The sequence below is a fragment of the Delphinus delphis genome, chromosome 1, assembly GCF_949987515.2.
Source record: "Delphinus delphis chromosome 1, mDelDel1.2, whole genome shotgun sequence".
NCBI classification, from domain to species: Eukaryota; Metazoa; Chordata; class Mammalia; order Artiodactyla; family Delphinidae; genus Delphinus; species Delphinus delphis.
In genome coordinates this window covers 96,401,722-96,426,000 of record NC_082683.1, presented here as the reverse complement: position 1 = coordinate 96,426,000, position 24,279 = coordinate 96,401,722, and the positions used below count along the sequence as shown (strand labels likewise).

At 39.6% G+C, this 24,279-nt stretch overlaps 1 protein-coding gene across 5 annotated transcripts in view; it reads left to right on the top strand.

The window, feature by feature from the left end:
- Positions 1-726: 726 nt before the first annotated feature.
- Positions 727-24,279, top strand: part of SLC16A4 (solute carrier family 16 member 4) — a 25,898-nt gene continuing 2,345 nt past the window's right edge. The window contains exons 1-9 of one of the 5 annotated variants that reach the window (XR_009521482.1): positions 727-1,038; positions 2,246-2,364; positions 6,621-6,753; positions 7,479-7,622; positions 7,800-7,961; positions 9,239-9,754; positions 11,663-11,874; positions 12,943-13,036; positions 22,513-22,749. Coding sequence is in view for 4 of the 5 variants with exons in the window: in XM_060026960.1 (XP_059882943.1) it covers positions 2,278-2,364; positions 6,621-6,753; positions 7,479-7,622; positions 7,800-7,961; positions 9,239-9,754; positions 11,663-11,874; positions 12,943-13,036; positions 22,513-22,673 (1,509 nt within the window). In the remaining variant the exon portion in view is untranslated. Of the gene's footprint in view, positions 1,039-2,240; positions 2,365-3,007; positions 3,151-6,620; positions 6,754-7,478; positions 7,623-7,799; positions 7,962-9,238; positions 9,755-11,662; positions 11,875-12,942; positions 13,037-22,512; positions 24,188-24,279 lie in introns of those variants that run through there. The other 4 variants (XM_060026960.1, XM_060026971.1, XM_060026980.1 and 1 more) reach the window with 4 other exon arrangements.

The window sequence follows — 24,279 nt, the reverse complement described above, 5'->3', positions numbered from 1 at the left end:
CCTCCACCCTTATTGTAAGGGTTGGCTGGGGTCCCTTTTTCTCTAGGGCACCTCATAAGTGGATAAACTGTGGCTACTGTAGTACAAGGTTGTCTTTGGTAAGGATAGCCTACTTGTTCACCCTTAAAACAAAATTTCATTCACCTGAGACCTCACACAGGACCAGCCCAGTTTAAGTCCAACCCAGTCTGACCCCGGACCCAGGCTGACTCCAGCCAGTTTCTGGATCCAGTCTGGAAGAAGAAAGGCGCAACTAAAGTCTGACAGTTCATACTGCAAAAGCTTGTGGAGCTGGGGTGGGAGAGGGACTTACCCACACCTCCAGAGGCAGCTAGAAACCAGCAAGCCAAGGGGCTCAGCAGATACCTATCTCTGGCTGCTCGGGGTCTCCTTCCTTTGTTCCCTCTTCTGACACCAGAACTGTTAAAAGACAAACTGAGGTATATTAAAAATTTTAAGAGTTTATTTGAACAAAACTGGATTCAAACCAGGCAGTGTCAAACTGGAAGATGTTAGGAGCGCTCCACCAACGGGAGCTCAGGGAGAGGCTTTTATAGAGAGGGCAGAAGCGAAGCAAGAACGTCATTAATGGGCCACAGCTTAATTCCTGACTGGCTGTTTGTGACTGGTTATCCTTAGGTTTCCATTTCATAACCCTGTTTTGATTTTGGTTTGCTAACATAGGCCAACTTGGCATTAGAGCCACCTTAGTGCGACGGCCTCCAGGTTTAATCAGCAACAGTTACCCAAAGGATTTTCTACTTGGTTTACTCTGATGCTTGCTTTTGGGTGGAGGGAGGGCCTAGGATGATGTCAAATTACAGTCTTTCCTCCTCCCCTCAGGAAGTAAAGTCCACTGGCAGGAGTGCCTAAATTGGCTCTAACCCTGGGCTCTCACAATGCTTGCTTGTTTTCACAGGGCAGAAGAATGAAACGCCTTAGAAAAAGAGCAACATTCTGGAAAATTGTATAGTTTCTTTTTCTTCCCAGATTGTCTCAAGTCTGTGGAGGATTCCCTTGCTACACACCACATCAAAGGTAGGATGAAAATGGGACTGTGTGTTGGGGTTGGTCCTCTATAGTGTTTTGAACAACCGGCATCTCTCCCTGCGCGGCCTGCTCACCAGACAGACGGCCATACCACACGCCGTGCCGGCAGATTCTCCTTCCCAGGAAGAAAGAGCCTGCCTGCCTACCTGCCGGTGGCAAATAAAGAATACCGCCCTCTCTCTCAGAGTATCTACATTTTCTCTTTGCTTTTCCTCTCTCTATATATTTATTTTACTGAACCACTTTTGAGAAGGTAGCAGACTCTATGACACTTCACTCCTGAGCTTCTTAGCACACTCCTCCTAAGAACAAGCACATTCTTCGGCAGAACCACGAGACCACCATCACCCCTAAGAGATCTAACCTGGTCTGCTATACAGTCCTCATTCCAATTTCCCCAACGCAACTCCTGAAGTCCTTTCCAACTTTTTTCTGGCCTGGGATCCATTCGAGGAACATGTTGTTGTCATGTCTATTTAGTCCATTAGAATATTTTCATTTTAGCAAGTGCTGTGAAAGGGAATTTCCAAACCTGAAGTTCCCCATCCCTTTTTTATTTCTCTAAAGTCAAGAGCTTACCCAGAGGATGGTGCACAGTTTGCCCTAGGATTTGGTTTGCAGACCTGAGGGGAGAATAGTGCAAGGAATGGCCACTCCACAATCAGTGAGGTCAGGCTTTGCGATCAACTCCTTTGCTATTCCTGCCTGAAGTGAACTGAGTGGTCATCTTTCAGAGGCCGTTCAAACTGGTGGAAGAGAGATTTATGTGGTGGCTTTGATGTCCCTCACATCACAGCCTTTTGTTATCTTTTTCTCATTTCTCCCATGGTTCTGCCTGGATCATGATTATGGAATAAACGAGGATAAGGGGACAGTCTAGTCGGGCAGACTTTATATGTAACTAAGGACATACTCCAAGAGAACTGTCAGCTCCCTGTGGACTTCCAGGGGAAGCCAGGCAGCAGACCTCCACAAAAATCCCCCAAATGGTACAAAGCCCTGCTTGTATTTTTGAGGTTGAGATCAGAGAGTCTATAAACTCCAGAGAGTCTGTAAACTTTAGAAATGAGGAGAAATCATCTAGTTTCAGAGGTGGGCTGAAAAAAAATTACAGTACAAGTGGTTTTATACCACAGAGGAAATAAGTTAAGATCATTTTGTCAACTGAGTCAACTCTGTCTTGGATTCGTCACAGGAATCTTCTGCATTTAAAACAAACGAAGCATCATGCTGAAGAGGGAGGGGAAGGTCCGACCCTACACGAAAACCCTGGATGGAGGTTGGGGATGGATGGTTGTGTTTCATTTCTTCCTGGTAAGAATTTACTTTCCCCTTTGCTACTGTCTGAAAGAAGGCTCCCTGAGAAAGGCTCAGAGCAGACTAAGATCACTTATGAAATCCTTGACATTTGAATGGAAAGGGGGTTAGAGCAAGGCCAGGAACTGCCAATGAACCCAAGAGAAAGTTGAAAATGTCCTCCTTGAGTGAAAGCAGAAGCATTCCATCCTGTCTCCCACCCCTCCTTAAACCTACAGAGTGCTCCAGTTACCATCAGCAGCTCTGCCCTCGCTGCATGGCAATTAGGATTTGGGGACAATCGTACATTTAACCATCCCATAAGTAGCACTGGAAACCACTAAAAAGTGCTTTTGCAGGGGTGGGTGGGGAGGGGGTTCCCCAGCTCAGCCCAGCATAGACGTAACCCTGCTGGAAGCATCCTCCGTCTCTCCTAGGGGGCAGGGACTTTTCTTCTGTTCTGCCTGCTGTCTACTTCCCAACCCATCCCCGCCAACCATAACTTATGCTAGAGTTAGGCCCAATGTATATTTCTGACATGCCTGGAAAGGGAGAGGATGATGTGGATTCTGAAACTGGAGCCTGATTTTTCTCCTTCATCCATAAGCAGCTGGACTCCGCACTCTGTTTTTTAATTAACTTCTTTCCTTCCTCCTCCCAGAAGCTCTTGGGGTCGTTATGTGAGGCAGTGGTGATGTGACTCAGCATGCTTATTCTGATGGGACTGGTGAATCCCATCACAGCTATATCCCAAACCACCCTGAGAATGGCACCAGCTCCCCAATTCCTCATAAGTGTTCCCAAGTAAGTTAACTTTGAGATGTATTCACAAAGACACCCTTCCCTCCTGATCCTCCTCCCCAGCCCAGCCCTACAGTAAGAAGCTCCCAGGGAAGGGAGTGCAGGTCCTGGTGACTACTAACTACCCTGAAGCCCACAATGTGGAAATACCACACCTCCTCCCTTATGACAGAGAAGGGGAAAGGAGGGCAAGAAGTCCTCAGCCAGGATATACATAATACAAAACTCCGAACCACAGGACTATTTGTTAAACATTAGCTTGATTACCAAAGAATGTGGAATCTTTTTTTTCCTCCCAGAAGTGTTACTAAAAAGGCAACTAAGGACACCCTAGGTCTGAGAGCCTTCCTGTGACTGGGCCACCTCCCCACATCACAGGCTTTGCAGACCTGGCATTGTTGGTGAGGATCTCTAATTCTCCCACCTTTCTCCCCAATAACTCCTTTTCCTGTATTATCCTCTGAGGATAGGAAGTTATTTGATCAATTTAGTTGCTGGTAAGAAAAGCTGTCTAACAACCAGATTAATAAACAATGTCCCACTTTTTTGGGTGTGATGCTACTTATAAAAGCACACACACAAAAAAAACATTTTGGGTCCTCAAAATGTTAACAGTTAACTCAGGCCAATCACCCACAGTGGTAATGTGGGTACTTAAGATGACAATGCTTTTGTGTCTGCATAAGTTACAAGTCTACTTTTCTATAATAGATGAGCTCCTGAAAAGATGAGTGAAAAACCCAATAACAACATGTTCTTCAGGAGCTCTCTACTTTTTTTAAAAAAATGACTCATATTCTAACTTACCATACTTTATAACTACATATTTGCATGATTGTTTTCTGTATTCAGCCTGTGTCCCAGGACTGAATGTTCCATGAGCACAGGGGCCAAGTCTGTTTGCTCACCACTGTAAGCCCTAGTAAATAGCCTGGAACACAGTAGGCACTCAATATATACCTGTTGACAGATGGGAGGATGGATGGATGGATGACGGGGTAAGCCCATGTACAGTGTCTGATGTGGACTCTGGAACAGGACTGAAACCCATCAACCTTGGTCCAAAACACGAGATGAAATAGTATAATATAGATTTATCTAGTCTGCTTAGTTAACTAAGGGAATATCTGGACCTTGGGGAAAAGATTTTTAATAGCTCTGAGTCAAAACAGAAACAAAGTTGGAAGGTTACAAGTTAAGGGAGGGAGGCAGGGTGGCTAAAAAGGCTATGTCCTTGGCCTTCTTGATATACACAGTGGTAGGCACAGACCCAGTTATTAGAGACAAGTCATATCCACTTACAGCTGCTATGCCCAGACACCAGGGAAAGACCAGAGAGGAAAGGTACTAAATTGGGGGGACCAGTAGCTAGCCAAACTCAGATGGCTAAGAACATAGAGGCCAGCATCGTGTAGATGCCAGCACAGAACCCATGTCCACAGAAAAAGAGGAAGGGTAATTTTACAGAATGATGCCTCATTGTCACATTCCCTGCTCATGAGAGGAGGCAATCACCGCCCTGTATTTTAAACTGAAAGGAACAAGTCTGGGTCATTTAAGGTTCATGTATATTCTCTAGCCTCATTTCCTGATAGGGGTGTGTTTAAGGCACGTTATGATTACAAAGTGCTTGATAAAATGCTTTTTCCATTTTTGAATATATAGCCCTGGTGTCCATAGCATTGTTCACTCTAAATAAGGAAAGTCTTGTAGCTTCTATCAAATCAGAATGGGAAAAAGTACATTAAGGGACTTCCTCCTCACCACCCCATCTTTTGCAACCTTGGAGCACCACCACTGATTCCTAGTCCCTTATTCCAAACAAGAAATAATACTTGTCTGAAGTAAGAGTCTAGCAGAGAGGTTGGAGGGGAAGGCCTTGGTTATTTTATTCAGTAGGTAGAGGCTGAGGGAAGGAGGTTCCTAAGTGGAGGTAGGTCTCTGATTTGGGTGAGTGGGTGGATGGTACTAATCAAGAGAAATGAAAAGGAAGAGTAGGCATGGGATAAGAGAAAGATGAGTTTAGTTTTGGATAAGTTAACCTGAGTTAGAAAGATATGGTAGACATTAATATGAGTCTCGAGCTCTTGGGAGAGCAGAATGGTTACACAAGATAACAAAAACATAGTTAATAGTTTGAGTATTAAGTGCTAAGTATTACTTTACCAGAATTTTCTCAGTTTTCACAGTACTATGAGCTAGGTGACATTTACTTTTCCTCTACTTTATAAAAGAGGAAGCTTAACTTACGTAGTTTGCCCAAGGTCACACCCCTAATAGGAAGCAGAGCCAGGATTCTGGCCAAGGCAGGCTGACTGCAGATGGAACACAGTATTCACAACTACACCATGAGTTCAAGGGTGGTAATTAAAACCTTGAGACTGAATGGTTGTCTATGGGGCAGGTATAAAGTGAGATGACTGCAGAACCACAGGGGGAAATATTCACCAGGTGAACAGAGAAAGAATCAGTGAAAAGGAACCCAGGATCTGTGGTCCTTCCACAATGCATAGCCAGCTTGACAGCAGAGAAAGTGGCCTTGAAACACCAAGGCCACTGAAAAAAAGGAAAGGAAAGGGGCCACTAAGAAGCCCCTGGAGACAAGAGTGAGTACATGTGGCTCCTGGGCTTTGACTGACTGCAGAGCCTGGCTAGGCCTCCCTTCTAGTTCCCCTCAGACCCTTGCTCCTCACTGCCCCCCTTCTAATCAGAATTCCAAGAAACAACTGCTGGTACTCCACTGAAAGAAAACCTGACCTCAAAAGAGGAGCTCCGCCTAGTGGAAGGAATGAGGGTGGTGCGGGCAAAAGGGTTAGATGGGACAGAAAAAAAGGGTGGGGGCACATGACCCAACCGTAAGGTGACCATACATCCTCATTACCCTTGCTGTCCAGGCATCAATTAATAGCACTACTTTTCACTCTCAAAGAGCTTCAACTGGGTGATAAATTATTATGGTTGCCGTATTTATATACCAGGTGAGGGAGGGTACTCAGCTCAAAAGCAGAGTTAAAGCAAAGCTAACCTAAGGACTGACAGAACAATTCTTTTGGATCAACACACATCTCTCACAAAGGTAACTGGAATTAGCTGTTTTTAACAGATGCTACTGTAACAGGATGGTATAGTGGTTGGTCTGGAGTCAGTCTATCTGGGTTCAAGTCTTAGCTCCAGCATCCCCAACTTGAGCAACTTTTAAGCTAAATCTCAATTTTCTGAATTTCTAATACAATATTGACACACCTATTCCATGCCTTTGTAATGAGAATTAAATGAGATGCCTTCATGTAAAGTGATTAGACACTCTAAGTGGACAACCCGCCCCTAAAATTTAAAATGTTACAAAGAGGAACTGGCAAACAAACTGGTAAAATACAGGTTACACAGAGAATCAGAGCCTCCAGCAGTTCCAACCTCCCCTGTAATGGCTTACTCACCACCTGACTTGGACTCTTTGGTCTGCTTTGATTTAGGTAAATGTATTCGTGATGGGGATGACCAAGACTTTTGCAATTTTCTTTGTGGTTTTTCAAGAAGAGTTTGAAGGCACCTCAGAGCAAACTGGTTGGATTGGATCCATCATGTCATCGCTTCGTTTTTCTGCAGGTATAAAGCCATCAATAAGCTTGCTGTCCAAGGAAAAGGACCACCAAAGGGCAATTCCAAGAAGACTCACCTGTCAGTCAATCAAGACTGAAGATTTGCTAAAACTCAGGTTCATTTATCAACATGTAAAGCTGAGAAAAGGACTTGCAGTGTTTAGCCTCCGCTTGACTTGGAAAAACTAGACAAATTAGTGCTTAAACAAAGAAAGGTGAAGAATCCAACTATTTAATTCCATGATTCAATTTTCATGCCTTGTTTCTTTCAACAGTGTCTTAATATAGGTCCAGTAAGCCAGTCTCTCAACTGGAATGTCGACCATAAAGCTCTGACCATAAAGCTCTAAAAGACAGAACCAATTCCTCTTCCTTTAGTTCTAGTTGGAGCTAGAACATGGTGTAGATAAATAATTGAACTTTGTTCTAGTCATAGGTCACTAGAGGCAACCTTTTTTTGCAGAGGTTTCATAATGCATTTTCAGCAAGCTTCCTTTCCAAACCTGCTTATTTACAATTTTTTCTTTAAAACAAACAAAAATCAACAAAACTTCTTCCTAAAAGCAAAATAGTGTGGGGCTGGGAATATTAAGAAACTCAATACAGACACCTTTTTGAAGGATACACAAATGTAGAGTCCTCTTATTTCCCTTCAGTTGCCCATTTAAACTGCACACCAGAAGACAAGGGATGCCAGAGCACATTTAACTAGCATTTGTTTCTTTTCCCAAGGTCCCCTAGTTGCTGTTACTTGTGACATAATTGGAGAGAAAACTGCCTCCATTCTTGGGGCTTTCCTTGTTACTGGTGGATATCTGATCAGCAGCTGGGCTACAAGCATTCCCTTTCTTTGTGTGACTATGGGATTTTTACCTGGTGAGTCCATTGTAAAAGTTAAGACTTAAAGAAAAAAATGGAACCAGGAACCTTCCCTTTTACTCTCCATGAGTTCAAAAGACCTACTTATATTATCTCAGGTCCAGGAGAATATCTTGTCCAGTACCAAGCCACTTAATGTGAAAGTGATTCCAAGCTATTATGTTTTTCTTTTAGGTTTGGGTTCTGCTTTCTTGTACCAAGTCGCTGCTGTGGTCACTACCAAATACTTCAAAAAACGATTAGCTCTTTCTACAGCTATTGCCCGTTCAGGGATGGGACTGACATTTCTGTTAGCGCCTTTTACAAAAGTCCTGATAGATCTATATGACTGGACAGGTGAGTCATTCTAAGTTTCTGAACCATCAACTCTGTAAGATTTAATGTTGAGCCCTCTCTATGATGACTACAGAGGAAGTGAGCATGATTCTAAAGTAAAGTATTCTTCCTTGGAGAATATATGGCAAAAGAGACTCTGAACTACTTGCAGGCTTTGCCCGCCATGCAGGCAACTCAGAGTTCACCATAGAGTTCAAGTCTGAGGGGATGGAGGGCAATCTATGCGGCTGGGGAAACACACCTTTGCAGGGAAAGCGGTATTCCTGCGGAAACAAGGATCCTCTACTCAAATCATTCTCTTCAAATTTTCTCTTTAAGAAAAAAATCTGCATTTAAAAAAGTCTCCTCCATCAGATTCACTAAAATAGACGGGAAAAAACTGAGTGAAAAGAGGATTATGTTCCTTAATACTTAATCTTTTATATACTGTCAACTATAAATTTTCACGAATAAAAACCATTCACTCCACAATTTTCTTCATACCTGAGATAAAACATTTGGATTAAAATAACCTCAAAGTATTGGGGAAAAAATCTATGTATATGTACATATATGTGAATATATAAGCCTATTCCTATCTACAGAGCAGTTTTGTTGAACTTTTCCTTTCCTGATTAAAAAAACCACCAGTAGTCTCATGGTAAACAAGACCAGCTGACAAATCCGTAAGACAGGATAGCAGAACCTACAGTTAATTCTATCTCTAGAAGCAACACACCCAAGTCACAGCTTTGGTCAGGACATGCTGAAGTCAAGCAACTACTAAGCTTCAAAGGCAACACTGGCATGTCTTCTTTCTAGGATATTTAAAACATCACGGGATGACAGGCTATCTCCTCTTCTAAGGCAGTTTCCAAATGATTCCCGTTACCTAATTCTGTATTTTCTGTACCTAAATCTACACCCTCCCTTCAGGATATTTAAAACACACTGTAATTTTCTAACATTTGAAATGACTTCCCCCCACCCCAAACCATTTTTTTCCTTTAGCACAAATAACTCTCCTTCCATGCCCCCTAGTGGCACAGCTTTCCCCTTTTCTATCTGCAAGGACTCCCTGTTTTCACAAGGATACAGCAGTGTGTACGGCTAACAGTTAAGTTAATGGATTTAAATACTTTCAGCTAAATACAAGGACAAAGCAGTGTTTTCAGGAATTACTGCACTATGACTGAATATTTAGTGGTGGGGCCTCTTCTGAGCCTAAGCATACAGAGTATTGTGAAATGAGAGAGGTAATTTTTAGCTTAACTTCTCAATGTCTCTCTCCTGTTTAGGTGCCCTTATATTATTTGGAGCAATCACATTGCATTTGGTGCCTTCTAGTATGCTCTTGAGACCCACCCATATCAAAAGCGAGAGCAATTCCGATATTAAAGATAAAAGTAGCAGTTTTTCTGCAAGTGGTCCAGAGGCAGCATGTGGGACAGAAACATCATGCCGCAATGAGATACAAGAGTCTGCCATCAGGGACAATACTATGCAGGATGGACAACCTGGTATAAGTTTAACAGTCTCACAAAATCAAAATGAAGAGTTCAACAATGAACCTAACAGGAACAGACTCTTCCAAAACACTAATGAAGAAAGTTATGGGAATAAGACTATTTTGTGGAGCTGCAAACAAAAACTCTTTGATTTTTCTCTTCTTAAGAATCCTTTTTTCTACATATTTACGTGGTCTTTTCTCCTCAGTCAGTTGGCATATTTCATCCCTACCTTTCACCTGATAGCCAGAGCCAAAACACTGGGGATTAATATCATGGACGCCTCCTACCTCGTTTCTGTAGCTGGTAAGAAAGTCTACTTCAACCTCACCCTCAAAAGGAGAAATGAACTTAATTTCACAAAAATTTATTAAATTTAATTTTTAAAAAGCTTAAGAATAATATTTTTTTTTTTAAAAAGAGTTGTGGGAAGGCCAGAAAAGCAAGTTTTTTGAGGCTGGTGGGAGCAGCAGGACTTTCCCTCCAACCTGTCACTGCATCTTGCACACAGGCTCTTCCCTACCAGACAGCGGACCCCAAAGCAAGTCTTATTTTCATATGTCAGTATCTAAGTATTTGTTGGATACCGAACTTTAGAAAGCTGGTTCTCAGTGACAACAGCCATTTTAGCAAGCAAAAACAATCCTAGGTAGGCTGTACAGTTCAGTGGTTGAAAGGATTGGTTCTGGAGCTAGACTTTCCAGGTTCAAGTTTTTGCAGTGTATGACAGTGTGACCTTGGGCAAGATACTTGCCTTCTCTGTGTCTCAATTTCCTTGTAATACATGAATAATAGCATCTACTCTCAGAAGGTTATTAGGATTAAGCAAGTAATGCATGTAGAGTTCAGAATAGTACATGAACTACTGTAAGCATTCAATAATGTTCTAGTAGTATTCGTAGCTAAGAATTTTCCCCCCTTTAACTCAAAGTAAGAGGATAAGATAAATAAGCATACTAAGGCTAGTCATTAATGGGTAGGCTGACATTTAGAATGAAAAAAAAATCATTTTAGTTGAGTACTTATAAAAATGTATGGAAACAGAATGCTTGATCTAGAAGATATGGATTCTTTCAACTGACAAAATAGGGAGTCTAAAAAAATGAAAATGAATGAAATGGAACTGGTTTGCTCTATCTGGAAATTCTCAGTAGCTCAACATTAACTTTTCTCTTGCTAATTTCTGGAAAAGCCTATTTACCAAGCCCTTGCAAAACTGACTGCACCCCATTTCCAACTGCTTCAGTCAAATAAAACTTGTGTACCCAAGAAAAAGATACATAGCTAAACTGACTTTTTTTCCACTAAAGTGTCTGGTAGTATCAATTTAGATCAGATTAGGGCTTTACAGCAGGACCAAAGAACATAATAAAGTTTCAATATGTATCCTAGAAATAACTGTAAAAATACAGAGATGGCAGTAAGAATTTTTAATTCCTTTTTGTGGAGCAATTTATGTTTGAACCACAGGAGAATTTTAAGTATAAAACAACTGCAGCTCATGCTCCTCTTGGTGAAAATCTCTTTCAGTATTTAACTGCTATATTAACATATAATAGGATAAAGGATAAGAATGTTCTGTTATCATAAAACTAAGTGAAAAATGTTATTCTTAAATTTTATTCAAGTTACACCATAGTTCCAGTGTTCAAGAGATGATGTCCCATTTCCAGACTTTCTACATATTTTCAAGTTAAACATAATAGCCTTTGGAGAAGGACTTAATTACCAAAACCTCATACAATTATAAGTCTCAACATCTGTTTTTTTTCTTCACCATAAGACTTTATTATTTATACTCCAGTCGTCCACCATATGACTTCCCCAGGACACTAACCTGTGGGTTTACTAATCTTCAAGAAATCTCACTTCCTCACCACTTCAAGGGAGGCCTACTGAGCCCAGCGTTCTCTATAACCTGGTATTCCCAGTTTGGTGGTATGAGTTTCCCAAACACAGTGAGAAAAAATACCTGGTGAGTCCTCTACCCAACTCTGAAGGAGTCTTTCTGGTATTTTATTGATGTGTCTGGAATAGGTAAGTAAATGACAGAATCTATTGATAGACAAATGGAACCGTTTTTTTTTCTCTTATGTCCCAGCCTCAGGATGAAGTCATATTACTTAGGAAAAGATGCCTTATGCATTTACAGTTTTCAAAGGGGCTAGGAAAATGGAATTAGGATTTCATAAGACCTTTTCAATATTGTTCCAGGTATCATTGAGACAGTCAGTCAGATTATCTCCGGATGGGTTGCTGATCAAAACTGGATCAAGAAGTATCATTACCACAAGTCTTACCTCATCCTCTGTGGCATCACTAACCTGCTTGCTCCTTTTGCCACCACATTTCCACTACTTATGACCTATACCATCTTCTTTGCCATTTTCTCCGGTGGTTACCTGGCATTGATACTTCCTGTACTGGTGAGTAGACGTACTCATTAATGTTCTTACACCATTTAGTAAAAGTGTTAACAATCACCTCCCCAAAAGAGAAAACATATTTTGTATTAATTTTATAATTAAAAACATACTCAGAAACCTTGTAGCTATATCTTATCCAGCTATTCATCTCACCTTGGGGGGGTGGGGCCGGGGGGGGTGAGAGGACTATCCCCCCGTGGGACGTGGGACAGGAAAGAAGAGCAAAATAGGGATCAGAAGGATTCCATTTTGCTTATCAGTCTCCCAGGTTAGACTTCTGTTCACTTCTTTACTTCAGGTCCAGACATTTCTTTGGTTCTAAGACACATCTTGGAAGAGTTCCTTAAAAGAAAAAAGGGCTTCCTGACCAGCACTGGCTTCTCTTTTGTAGAGAGTTCTCTATACTTTAATAAGGACATTGTGTTTTTAACTCCTCTCCATCTTTACCCCAAATTGACATAAAGTCCTAGACCTGAACGGAACTGAGTTATACAAATACTTCTGGGTTTTTCTTGGAACCCCATGGGTTCTTAGAACTAGGTACCCAGTGTGCTGCAACAGAATCCCCCGGAATCTTCTGACCTGATATCAATATTAGCATAAGTGCTGCAGGATCTTATATGAGGCTTAAGCAAAAATCAAACTTTCTAAAGCTGAAATCAACTCCTGTGATATCTGATTTCTTATAAACCAATGGTTGGTATTCAGCCATAGGTGGATTCAATAATACCACTGTCAGCTCCAACTGTAAATACCATTTCCTAACAGAGAAGAGCAGTGAGGTTCAGGGGAAAAAAGTATCCCTGAACCAATTAAAAGATTTTTAAAAAGAAACAAAAACCAACGTTCCTTACTAATAAAATGAAAACACTGTCTGCCTACTGAAATTACTATTCCTTATCTGCCTCAGCTCTTTCATAATATCAGGGTAAAATGCCATCCAAATCACCTCAGAAGTCAACTGTTCACAGTTTCAGATGACATACACAGTATTTGCCCCTCTGTAGGCAAAGGTCTCCACAGAATTTCACCCTCAATATGGCTAACATTGGATTCTAATCCCTGCAGGTTGATCTGTCTGGGAATTCTATGGTACACAGGTTCTTGGGGCTTGCCAGTTTCTTTGCTGGGATGGCTGTCCTTTCTGGACCACCTTTAGCAGGTAACAGCTTACCCACATTCTGAGTAAACTTGAAAAGCAATGAAACAAAATGCTGATCCATGATTAATGGTAACACGTAATGACGTTATCAGGTTAAAAGAAACTGATGATTATCTCTGCTGTTCCTATACCAACGCTCACAACTCCATCACTAATCCAGGAGAATCTCAGGGTTAATTCAACAGATGTGCACTAGGCAGATTCTTACATTCTCTTGGGAGTCTTAGAGCAGGGATTGTGTGTATATCTACTTCTCTGGGGAGACAATTTATCAGATGCCCAAAGACCTATGATGGTTAAAAACAAAAACAAACAAAAGCTGTCTTGGATTAAGGCCAGAATCTGTGGAGAGGATATGTGGGGCCACTGGAGAACATTAAATACAAGTAGAGTAAAACTTGGGGGAGTTCTGTTTTTAAGTCAACTTTAAGACTGAAGCATTGTTTTACATTCACTTTTTACCTATTGGGACATTTTGTGCTTGCTGAACATTTAATCTAAGACTATTAAAAGACTGCCTACTCACACAAATTTCTTTAGGAAACAGACTTAAGCTTTAGTATCTTACACTATAGGTTCTCAATATAGTTGAATTACAAATTAGTACAGCATTTCCAATCATCCACAAAAAGGAATTCAGCCTAAAACTTACTTCTGCTTCCCTCAGTCCTGAAGACAGAAAAAGGGTCTGATCTTGTCCCACTATCATTTTTTTAAACTAAGTTTTATCATGACATTAGATTTACACCTCTATGAACTTAAGACTTAAAGGCAAATATCAAAAGTATAAAAACTTAATAAAAGAAATTATTACTGAAGGTAAAACAATGTACCACTATCTGAGTTTCAATTTAGGTATACCTATCTAAAGGAAAAAATTACACAAATACACAACTAAGTCCTTATTTGCATTTATGAACACACCTCTTCCCATGAGCTCTAACTCAGCCAATACTTCGTAACTGGAAAACAGGCTAGAATTTTATAGCCCAGAATTGTTATACAGGGAGTGGTAAAAGACCAAGCACCAGAGGTGGCTAGCAGAGCTACTCTATGGCTAGTATCCAGGTCAGTGAAATACAGAGTTCAAATACAGTTTGCTGATGAATTTTTTTCAATTTTGACCCTTCTTCACTGGCTGTCCTAATGATGCCTTGGAACTTTTCAAGCCTATTAGGCCAAAAGTGTAGGGAAGTAACAAATACCAGGGCACAGAATATCTTATTCAAATGATGAAGGCAAATAACAAAACTACAACATGTTTAGAGATAAATGTTTTTGTATACATTTAAAAATATTTAAAGAGTTCAATGTATGAGAAGACAAAGCAAGTTTTGTGAGGAGTATTACTTAAAAGGAAAAAGCTATAGATGTATGTGTGGGTCTTGAAACCAATTTGTTGGTCATGATCTTTAAAATTTTTTTTTTTTAATAAAAAAGGACCACGAGCAGATTAGAAATCAGAGTGCATCACTTTATTGTGAAACTTATTTCACACGCACACACACCTATGTAACAGAAAACATATGTGATGTAAAACACATTTCTTACTATTAGTGAGTCAAAAAAAAAAGTTACAAGCCTTTTATTACCCAATATCCATGATACCCTAGCACTGTATGTGAGGATAAAGACAGAGCTCATGGTAGAATTTTTACCTGCTAACTCTGAAAATGTTATTTAGGCAATCATAAATTTCTTAAGTTCTACAAAAAAGTCAAAGGAAGTGATAAGGCTATTGCTGAAAGCTTAAGTACAGGTTTTTAGTCTGGGAGTTGCTCAGAGTATCTTAAACAAGATTATGATAATAATATATAATTCAGTTAAGTTTCCTGCTCTGTACCACGGTTTCTCATTGACTACAATGTAGTGCTAGGCTTCTTGCTGAAGGGAGACTTCGGGAGAGCCCTTGCTGTAGGTCCTTGCTCTGTGAAGTGACAAGAGGGTTTTACAAAGGCCATTAGATTTGTTCCTAACTTCTGACTCCAGCAGCAACTACTAAAGAACATCAGAAATACTGAGCTACAGATCCACTCAACCCTCAACTGGTACAGGCAAGTTACGTTACTGTCTTTAGCTTTAACTAAATCAAAAGGCTTACTGGTTATAAAATATTAAATTCTAAACCAAACTTAGATCTTCCGAACTGTATGAGATCCTCATTTTTTACTTACCTAGACTTGTTATTACCAAATTACAAAAGGTGAAATTCCTATAAAAGATTACAGGCATTTAAAATAAGGAATCTAGCAAACAGTAAAATGTTTCACAATAATCCTCAGTCAAAAGACTAGTTAAAAATGGTACATGAATAATAATTTTCTCCTTCCTGTATGGAAATAAAGAAGAAAAACAAGTTAGTTCTATACAGCATATTTTAAAAATTCAAGGAAAGGGGAATATAAAGCATAGGAAACCCAAGGAATCATATAACCGAGATTTTCTAAAGTTACTTTTTTCTTTAAAAAAATGTAAATAGAGCATATGGGCAAGAAAATTATTTATACATCTTTTGTAATGGTGATTATGATAAGAAATACAGTGGCAACAAAATTCTCCATCAGATCTTGGTTAAAATTGACAGGCATTGAAATAAATAATAGTTTAAAAATTATCCCCCGCCACTCCCCACAAGTGACCACCCTGCCCGCTCCACCCCACAGCTCTCCCTATTCCTGCCAATACTCAGCAACAAATTCAATTTTAGTTAATAATATGGCCTGCTTCAGACTGGACCAGTTTCAGGGTTTTTCTAGTTTCCTGACCTAGGTGGTCAGTAGACCCAAGGGTAGACCAAATGTCGCTGTTCATCCAAACCCAAATGCTGTTTTTTGCTGGTAGATGGCATCCAGAACTATACACTGACACCAAGATGGAAGCCTTGGAAGGTTGTGGAAAAATAAAAAGTATTAATATTTTTAAAACTTAATATACATTTCTAATAGACCCCTGTTAACAAAAGTACACCTGCAGAAAGCAATCTAAATACAAAAATAGTGCCTTCGGCAAAAAAAACAAGTATACAGTCGTATTCTCCCATGTACAAGACAGCTATAAGTTACTTATGTTAAATTCCTAGTCCTGTACCTGAGGTATTTGACATATGAGCTCAAAATGCTAAGGGCTGTTCAGTTTCATTTAAAAATAAAACCACTTGGGCTTCCCTGGTGGCACAGTGGTTGAGAGTCCGCCTGCCGATGCAGGGGACACGGGTTCGTGCCCCGGTCCGGGAAGATCCCACATGCCACGGAGCGGCTGGGCCCGTGAGCCACGGCCGCTGAGCCTGCGCGTCTGGAGCCTGTGCTCCGCAACGGGAGGGGCCACAACAGTGAGAGGCCCATGTACCGCAAACAAACAAACAAATAAATAAACAAATAAAAATAAAACCACCAACAGCCCATATCAGCTGCCTATAAAACAAAACCACCGAATGTAGTTCCTCTCTCTTCCACATACACCCCCCTTTCCCAACTGATGAGTGCATATATTATGCTAATATTTATTTTAATATAAAAAATTTAAATCACAAATCTCTGAAAACTCCCTTAAAATGCCATAAATAATTTTGTTTTTGTTTTCACCACCAAAAATTTATTTTCCATCCATACAGGTGATTTCCCTTATCCATTTAGCCCTCCCTCCTGCCCCTTCCCCTCTGATAACAACTACCCTATTCTCTGTATCTACATGTCTGTTTGGTTTGGTTTGTTCATTTATTTTGTTTTTGTTTGGTTCACAAATAATTATTTGATTGTAACTCAGTATTCATTCAATAATTATTAAGCAACTTATTAGCACAGAACTCTACTAGCTGCCACATGGACAAAGAGAAGACAAAATTATTTGTTCAATGTTCTTTCATACCTTATTGGATCATGGTACAGCATTCACTCTGTCAGCCACATACACTGCTTAACATTAGGACTTAGTCTAAAATGTCTAAAACTGAGAATTGTTAGAACCTGCATTCTTCTTCCACTTCATTAATTGAAAATTCGGTTGAGCCACTGTAACCCATGTCTCCATTTTCTTACCTTTAAATGAAGGCACCCTAAGCTTTGGTATAATAAAAATGACCTTAAAATATAGTAAAGCTTCACTCAATCAAGCAGATATTTCACAAAAATAATTTTTTTCAATAAATTCAAGGAGAGTTGTTTCTAATGCCAAATAATTATAAGTTGATTGTACTCCAGAATAAGCTAAAGGTAACTAGTTCCTAAAGAAGAAGTACATCTCTCTCTTGCTATTATTATTTTTTTATTTTTTTTTTTTTCGGTACGCGGGCCTCTCACTGTTGTGGCCTCTCCCGTTGCGGAGCACAGGCTCTGGACGCGCAGGCTCAGCGGCCATGGCTCACGGGCCCAGCCGCTCTGCGGCATGTAGGATCTTCCCAGACCGGGGCATGAACCCACGTCCCCTGCATAGGCAGGCAGACTCTCAACCACTGCGCCACCAGGGAAGCCCTCCTGCTATTATTATTCAACCTCACAATTCATCAGAAACACCATGGGGCAAAACTGGTAATTTTGCATTAACTTTTTCCGAGTTTTTTTCTTTTTTATAAATTTATTTATGTAGTTTTATTTATTTTTGGCTGAGTGGGGTTTTCATTGCTGCACATGGGCTTTCTCTAGTTGCAGCAAGCAGGGGCTACTCTTAGTTTCAGTGCGTGGGTTTCTCATTCTCTTATTGCGGAGCATGGGCTCTGGGCACGCGGGCTTCAGTAGTTGTGGCATGTGGGCACAGTAGTTGCGGCGCATGGGCTTAGTTGCTCCGCGGCATGAGGGATCTTCCAGGACCAGGGCTCGAACCCGTGTCCCCTGCATTGGCAGGCGGATTCTTAACCACTGCGCCACCAGGGAAGTCCTGCATTAACTCTTTATCTGCGTTTTTACAAGAAAAGACAATGGCTAAAATGGAAATTCATCCATCTAAGCTTGTCTCTCTGTCCCATGAACACCGACAAGTTCATCTCCTCATGAAATGACAGGTCATTTCCTATCTCTATTACATCCTCATTTCAGATACAATGTTAAACAGATATTCCACCCAGTCCTCACTCCACCTTTTATCAACCATGCCCTCTAGAGTTTTATCAGTCATCTTGGCCTATCAGTTGAGAATTTCTCTACGGCCTGAAATTTTATTTGGAAAACAAACACACAAGCAACTCAACCTTTTGGTCTGCTATAAATCCATTTTGGAGATTGGGGATACGGGGGACAAGTAAGAAGGCAGAACAAAGTTCTCTGTCCTTTAGATCCTGAGAAATATATTATACCCTGAAGAGGCAAAAGGAAACAATGTAAATCATTTCTTTATCCAGTGGTTATTTTCCCCATAAGCAACAAAACCTACAGAATTTTACTTTGATACAGCATTCCTAGGATTAATGAATCCCTACAAAAGCATCAAAAATAAATTCCAAATAGCTCTCTATTGTGGTTTAAAAAGGAGAAGGGGGAGGTAGTCCTTTCCTTGCAAGGCCAAGGAATCAAGTTTCAAAATCCTAACACAGACCACAATCCTCTTAATAAAACTTACAACACAGAGCCAATACTTATAGCACTACCAGTAAATCTTATGGCAAATTTCTATCATGAGGCCTTTAGAGAGCTCCTGTCTTAAAAGGCACTGAGGTTTATATTTGCTAAACCATGTTTCCCAAGATTTTTCCCTTCATGGTACATACAGGAAATATTTGTACAGCACACCCTAAGTAAAATGACAAGGCTGCTAACAGCCAGTGGGCAGCTCCAGTGACCCCAAGAATGTGAGAAGTTCATTGTCTCTGCACACCTTGGAAGTCTGCCACTATTCTACAGCCTAACAGCTAGAAGCTCTGGTTCAACACCGGCCAGTCACTTACAGAATCCTCAACAACTAATTTGAACTACCATCAAGGAACTTTGGAATTAACGGCCTTCTAGGGGTATTTCAAATCTTAACAAGATGACCAATAATAAACTTACAGTAGTAATCCTATTGAAAAGGATTCATAAATCAGCTAAAAATCAACTTCTGAGATATCAGATATGAATACTTTTTAGACAAGATGTTAAACTCATTTTTAAACGTGTATGGCTTAACCCATAAAATGATATAGAGTATCGTTTTTAAAATGTTGACATTTAAAAAAATGAATTTAGATTCTATATTAAACATCAAACTTAAAAGATTATTCCAATCCCTTTTTTGTTGACTGTAAGAAAACTGGTTTGCAAAACTGTTTAAGGAAGCTGAGGCCTATCTTCTTAGTTGTTTTAAATTATCACAGGAAACATTATTAGATATTCCTACCCAGAACAAGGGTTACAGCTATAAAGAAGTAATTTGGACAACAACTTTATTGTATGTAAGAATCAACTGGGTGCCACCTAGGAGGAAGTACGCTTAGGAAGCCAATGAATTTGCACAATTAACATGCATCTTAAGTGAATCTGATGCAGGTAGTCTGGAGACACCAAGGAAATGCTTAGAGGGGACTTCAGCTTAGGAAGTCTGCACCAGTAGGCAGCGTACTCCTCAGAATGCTGGCTACATACAGTATTCCTTAGCATGGAGTGGAGGCTCAGATCCATTGCACGCTTTCCTGGACTGTGGCTAGTATTCTCTGCCACTCACAATGCTTTTGCTATGACCACAAAGAAACCCAGTCTTTTGAATGTCAACTTATGCGTGTATTTCCATTTGAAAATGATTAGAATGCAGTGGTTTCTGAACTACCAACAATAACCCTGAAACTGTTTAGGGTTGAAAGTGCATTTGTATACATCTATTTCGTGCTATTATAAAAAAAGTACAAAGACCTAATAAAATCAGATCAAATATACAGTCTTCTTTTTTTTTTTTGGCTGCACCACGTGGCGTGTAGGATCTTAGCTCCCTGACCAGGGATCGAACCCGCGTTCCGTGCAGTGGAAGTGAGGAGTCCTAACCACAGGACTGCCAGCCAATTCCCTATACAGTCTTATTTTACTTTCAATGGTGGGGAAAGGCTAATTATTCCAACCAAACAGAGATGTTTGGTTAAAGCAGCAAAGCTATGAATTTAATTTACCTAGTAGCCACTTAAATTTAAGCTTGATTATGAAGCTAATATTTTCATAGGACAATTAATTAATAATAGTACACTATAGTCCTGCATCTTACATTTCACCTCATATTTGCTATTATAAATAACATCTTAAAACTAAATACTCAACTGCACATTATTATCGTATGGAATGGCAATTAGATCTTAGAGACAGAATTTTAAAATATACTAATCTCTCAATAATCAAGCATGAATGGGAGAAACAGATTTAAAACAAATTATTTCATTAAACTTTGCATTGGTTATTCCCTGGCAGTCCAGTGGTTAGGACTCAGCGCTCTCACTGCCAGGGGCCCAGGTACAATCCCTGGTTGGGGAACTAAGATTCTGCAAGCTGTGCGACACGACATACATACATACATACATACATACATACATACATACATGCATAAATAAATAAATAAATAAAAACTTTGCATGGAAATACATGGAAACAGTTCTAAAGCATGCTAAGTAATTCCCTGCCCTGGTAAGAAAATACACTAAATATATCTTAATCTTTCACATTTCAGAAACAACATTCTGACTTTAAATGTATGTGAAATGAAAGGCTTATAAGCAGTTTTCTCTTAAACTGTTTTAGTCCCTCCAGGATTTATAAAACAACTCAGTTTCACTATTTTTAGCTTTACCCTCCTGACCTTTCAGCAGCACTATCTACCTCCCTCTCCAAGAATTTGTAGTCTTTTCCTAGAGTGTTACTTCAAATACCCCTGTCTTACAATTCACAGGTTATATATAAACTGGTAAATTGCTATACTAAGGGACGAAGGCAAGAATGACAAAGGATAAGAGAGGGTGCTGCTGCTTTCCACAGTTCCTCCTTCATAGAAATTTCTAGAAAAACTGACAGATTGGTCAACCGTTTCTTAGATATCTAAAGGTCAATCAACATAATACAAAGACTTGTCCCAGTCGGTTTCACTATTTTGCTTAACTCCAAGAAACATTTAATTGAGGTCACTGATCAAACAGTAAAAGCAAGTTAAAGTTAGCTGAATTTAAATAAAACATTCCATTCATTCATTACATTAAGAAAAGGAAACAAAAAGCTAATGAAGCAAACAAACAAAAATTGAAAGTCTCTATCACAGCCAAGTGAGAGAATAAAAAGGAGAGGAGATAGAGACACACAATCAGACCAAAAAAAAAAAAAAAAAAAGGGTATACTCTACACATCCAGTGAGAAATCATGTTCCAAGACATAAGTGAAAATCAAAAGATACAATGTAAGCTCCATGCAGACAGATATTTTCATCCATTTTTGCCCATGGGTTTATCCCTAGTAACCAGAACTGTGCTGGCATAGAGTACCAAAATTTTTTGAATAAATGATCAGAATAACATCCTTGACTTAAGGTTTTTCAAGATTTTAAATATAAAAACTTATAAAAGTCATATTGTAAGTTTGCATCTACAAACATAATATGCATACAATAATCTAGAAAAGACTGTGACTCCCCGAGAGGTCCTGAGCCCTTTTTAGGGAGCCTGAGGTCAAAACTATTTTCATAATAATATTGAGACATTATTTGCCTTTTTCACAGGGTTGACTTTTGCAATAACGTATAAACATTGGTGCCTTGCACAAATATTCTTTGCCACCACAAACTCACACTTTTTTTTAAAAAAAGCGTTTCACCTAAGAAGTTCTAGTATGTGCCATTAGCCAAATGATTTTGAGGACCCTCCCAATTCTTGCTTTTAAAAGAGCACTTTGAGATTTCAGGGGGAATTATCGTCATTGTTTAACCCACTTGGCCAAGTAAGTCAGTTCCTTTTCATTTGTTCTCATAACCTCCTGAACCATCCATCCCCTCACAGCCTTTATCGCAGGTGTAATTTATGCGGTTAATACCAAATCCCCACTAAACTATATGGTCTATGAGGGCAGGGACCATGTCTGTTTTGGCTCATTATCATATCCTCAACACCCAGCACGTTGCTGGGAACACAGTAAGAATTCAAATGTCTGTTCAGTGAAGGAAAAAAAGATAATAATCAGTTCTCACTTTTTTCTTTGGAAAATAGTAATTCACAATACTTTTCTTCATAAGAATAGTGGTCTTCTAATAAAATTCATTGTAAAATGAAATGGTACGTGTTCCTAATTTTCTCCAACTTCCATTACAAGACTGGAGATGGGCTCTGGGTTCACGATTACTTTTAACCCAACGTTTAAACCCCTAACTCAGATGGAATTGATTTAACTTCATCAATAGAAAATAAGACAGGTAAGCAGCTTGACTAACTTTCTAATGGGTCACAATACAGACTAGTAAGTACAGGAGGCTCCTTCCTTCAAGGAAGGGTTCATGGCTGGGAACTACTAATGGAAAGGTTTGCATCACTAACAGAAATCCTTCCTTCCGTATAGGCTGGTTATATGATTATACCCAGACATACACCGGCTCCTTCTACCTCTCGGGCATATGCTATCTCCTCTCTTCAGTTTCCCTTTTCTTTGTACCATTGGCTGAGAGATGGAAAAACAGTCTGACCAGAAAGAGAGAGGACTGCAATCAAGTGAGAGCTTAACAAAACAAAGTCTAAACTAAAAGTCACTGGAAACAAAAGCATGGAAGAAAAGTACCCGCATTTGTAAACTAAGAAGGTGAACCACATAATTTTTTAAGGTTCCTTTTTGCTTTAGCACTCTGAAGAATGTCTAACTGGTGGTAAGAAAAGAGTAATAGCAACTTAAATTAAACTCTGTTAGTATTTAATCAAATAGGCTAAAATTTTAATCAGTTGAAGCAGTTACTTTAGATATTAAATGAAAATCAGAATGTACTGTAATAATAAATTAACCAAACTCTCAGCTGTGCCATGGTAATTCAGTCGCAAAAATATGTAAAGACAGAAAACCATTTTCCTTCATACAGAGCAGTATTAAACAGTCATTGAACTCTGGAATGTGAATGAACATTGAAACATTGTTTAGTGACTGGAAGAGTATACACCCCCCAAATAGTTTATCTTTGCTTCTTAACTAGAGGTAATCTTTGTTTTCTTTCATTATTTTGTTTCTTAAATTTTCTATAATAAACATGTATTGCTATGTAATAAAAAAATAAATAAGAACTGCTAAAAAAAGAAAAAACCCCACAAACAACAAACCTTTATTGCAAGATCATTTGAATAGTATTCCTACTCATCCAAACAATGTTACTTTTTCACTATATCTAATTATCTGGAATGTTCAAGCTAAATATCTAGACATATCTTCAGAACAAGTTTTATATGAAAGTTGAATAGGTGGCTCTTAACGGGAGATAAACCAAAAGATGTTTCTTAAATATGGAATAATTATGTTAACTAATTAATGTCACTTAGACTAAGCAACTACATGTGGATAGAGAGCTCTTCATTATCTGGGTGATTTTAAAAGGAAAAAAAGACCACCCTAGAGTTCTCTGCAATACCAACCTCCTCTAGAATCTCCTTCAGAATGGTCCTCAAGACTATTATTACTATTATTATTCCATCTTTCCATTCCTCTCTGCTTTGAAATATCTATTAATTCCCTATAGAGAAAAATCCTAAACTGAAAGCCTGGTTTTAGCTCCAAAATGCCACACCCTCTCACTCTCTACGTGTGCCTTTGTACAAGCTGTGCCACCAGTTACAATCCCAATGGCTTGCCATTCTCCACCAGGCACGGTCTCACTTATCCTTCACAATCTGACTCACCAAAAGCCTCTGGAAAACCTCCCCCAGCATTGTCATTCTCTCCTCTGTAATCTCATCTAACTTTTTTTTAAATTAATTAATTAATTTTTGGCTGCATTGGGTCTTCATTTCTGTGCGTGGGCTTTCTCTAGCTGTGGCAAGTGGGGGCCACTCTTCATAGCGGTGTGCGGGCCTCTCACTATCGAGGCCTCTCTTGGTGCGGAGCACAAGCTCCAGACGCGCAGGCTCAGTAGTTGTGGCTCACGGGACTAGTTGCTCCACGGCCTGTGGGATCCTCCCAGACCAGGGCTCGAACCCGTGTCTCCTGCATTAGCAGGCAGATTCTCAACCACTGCGCCACCAGGGAAGCCCTAACTTTTTTTTTTTTATCTTTATTGGAGTATAATTGCTTTACAATGGTGTGTTAGTTTCTGCTCTATAACAAAGTGAATCAGTTATACATATACATATG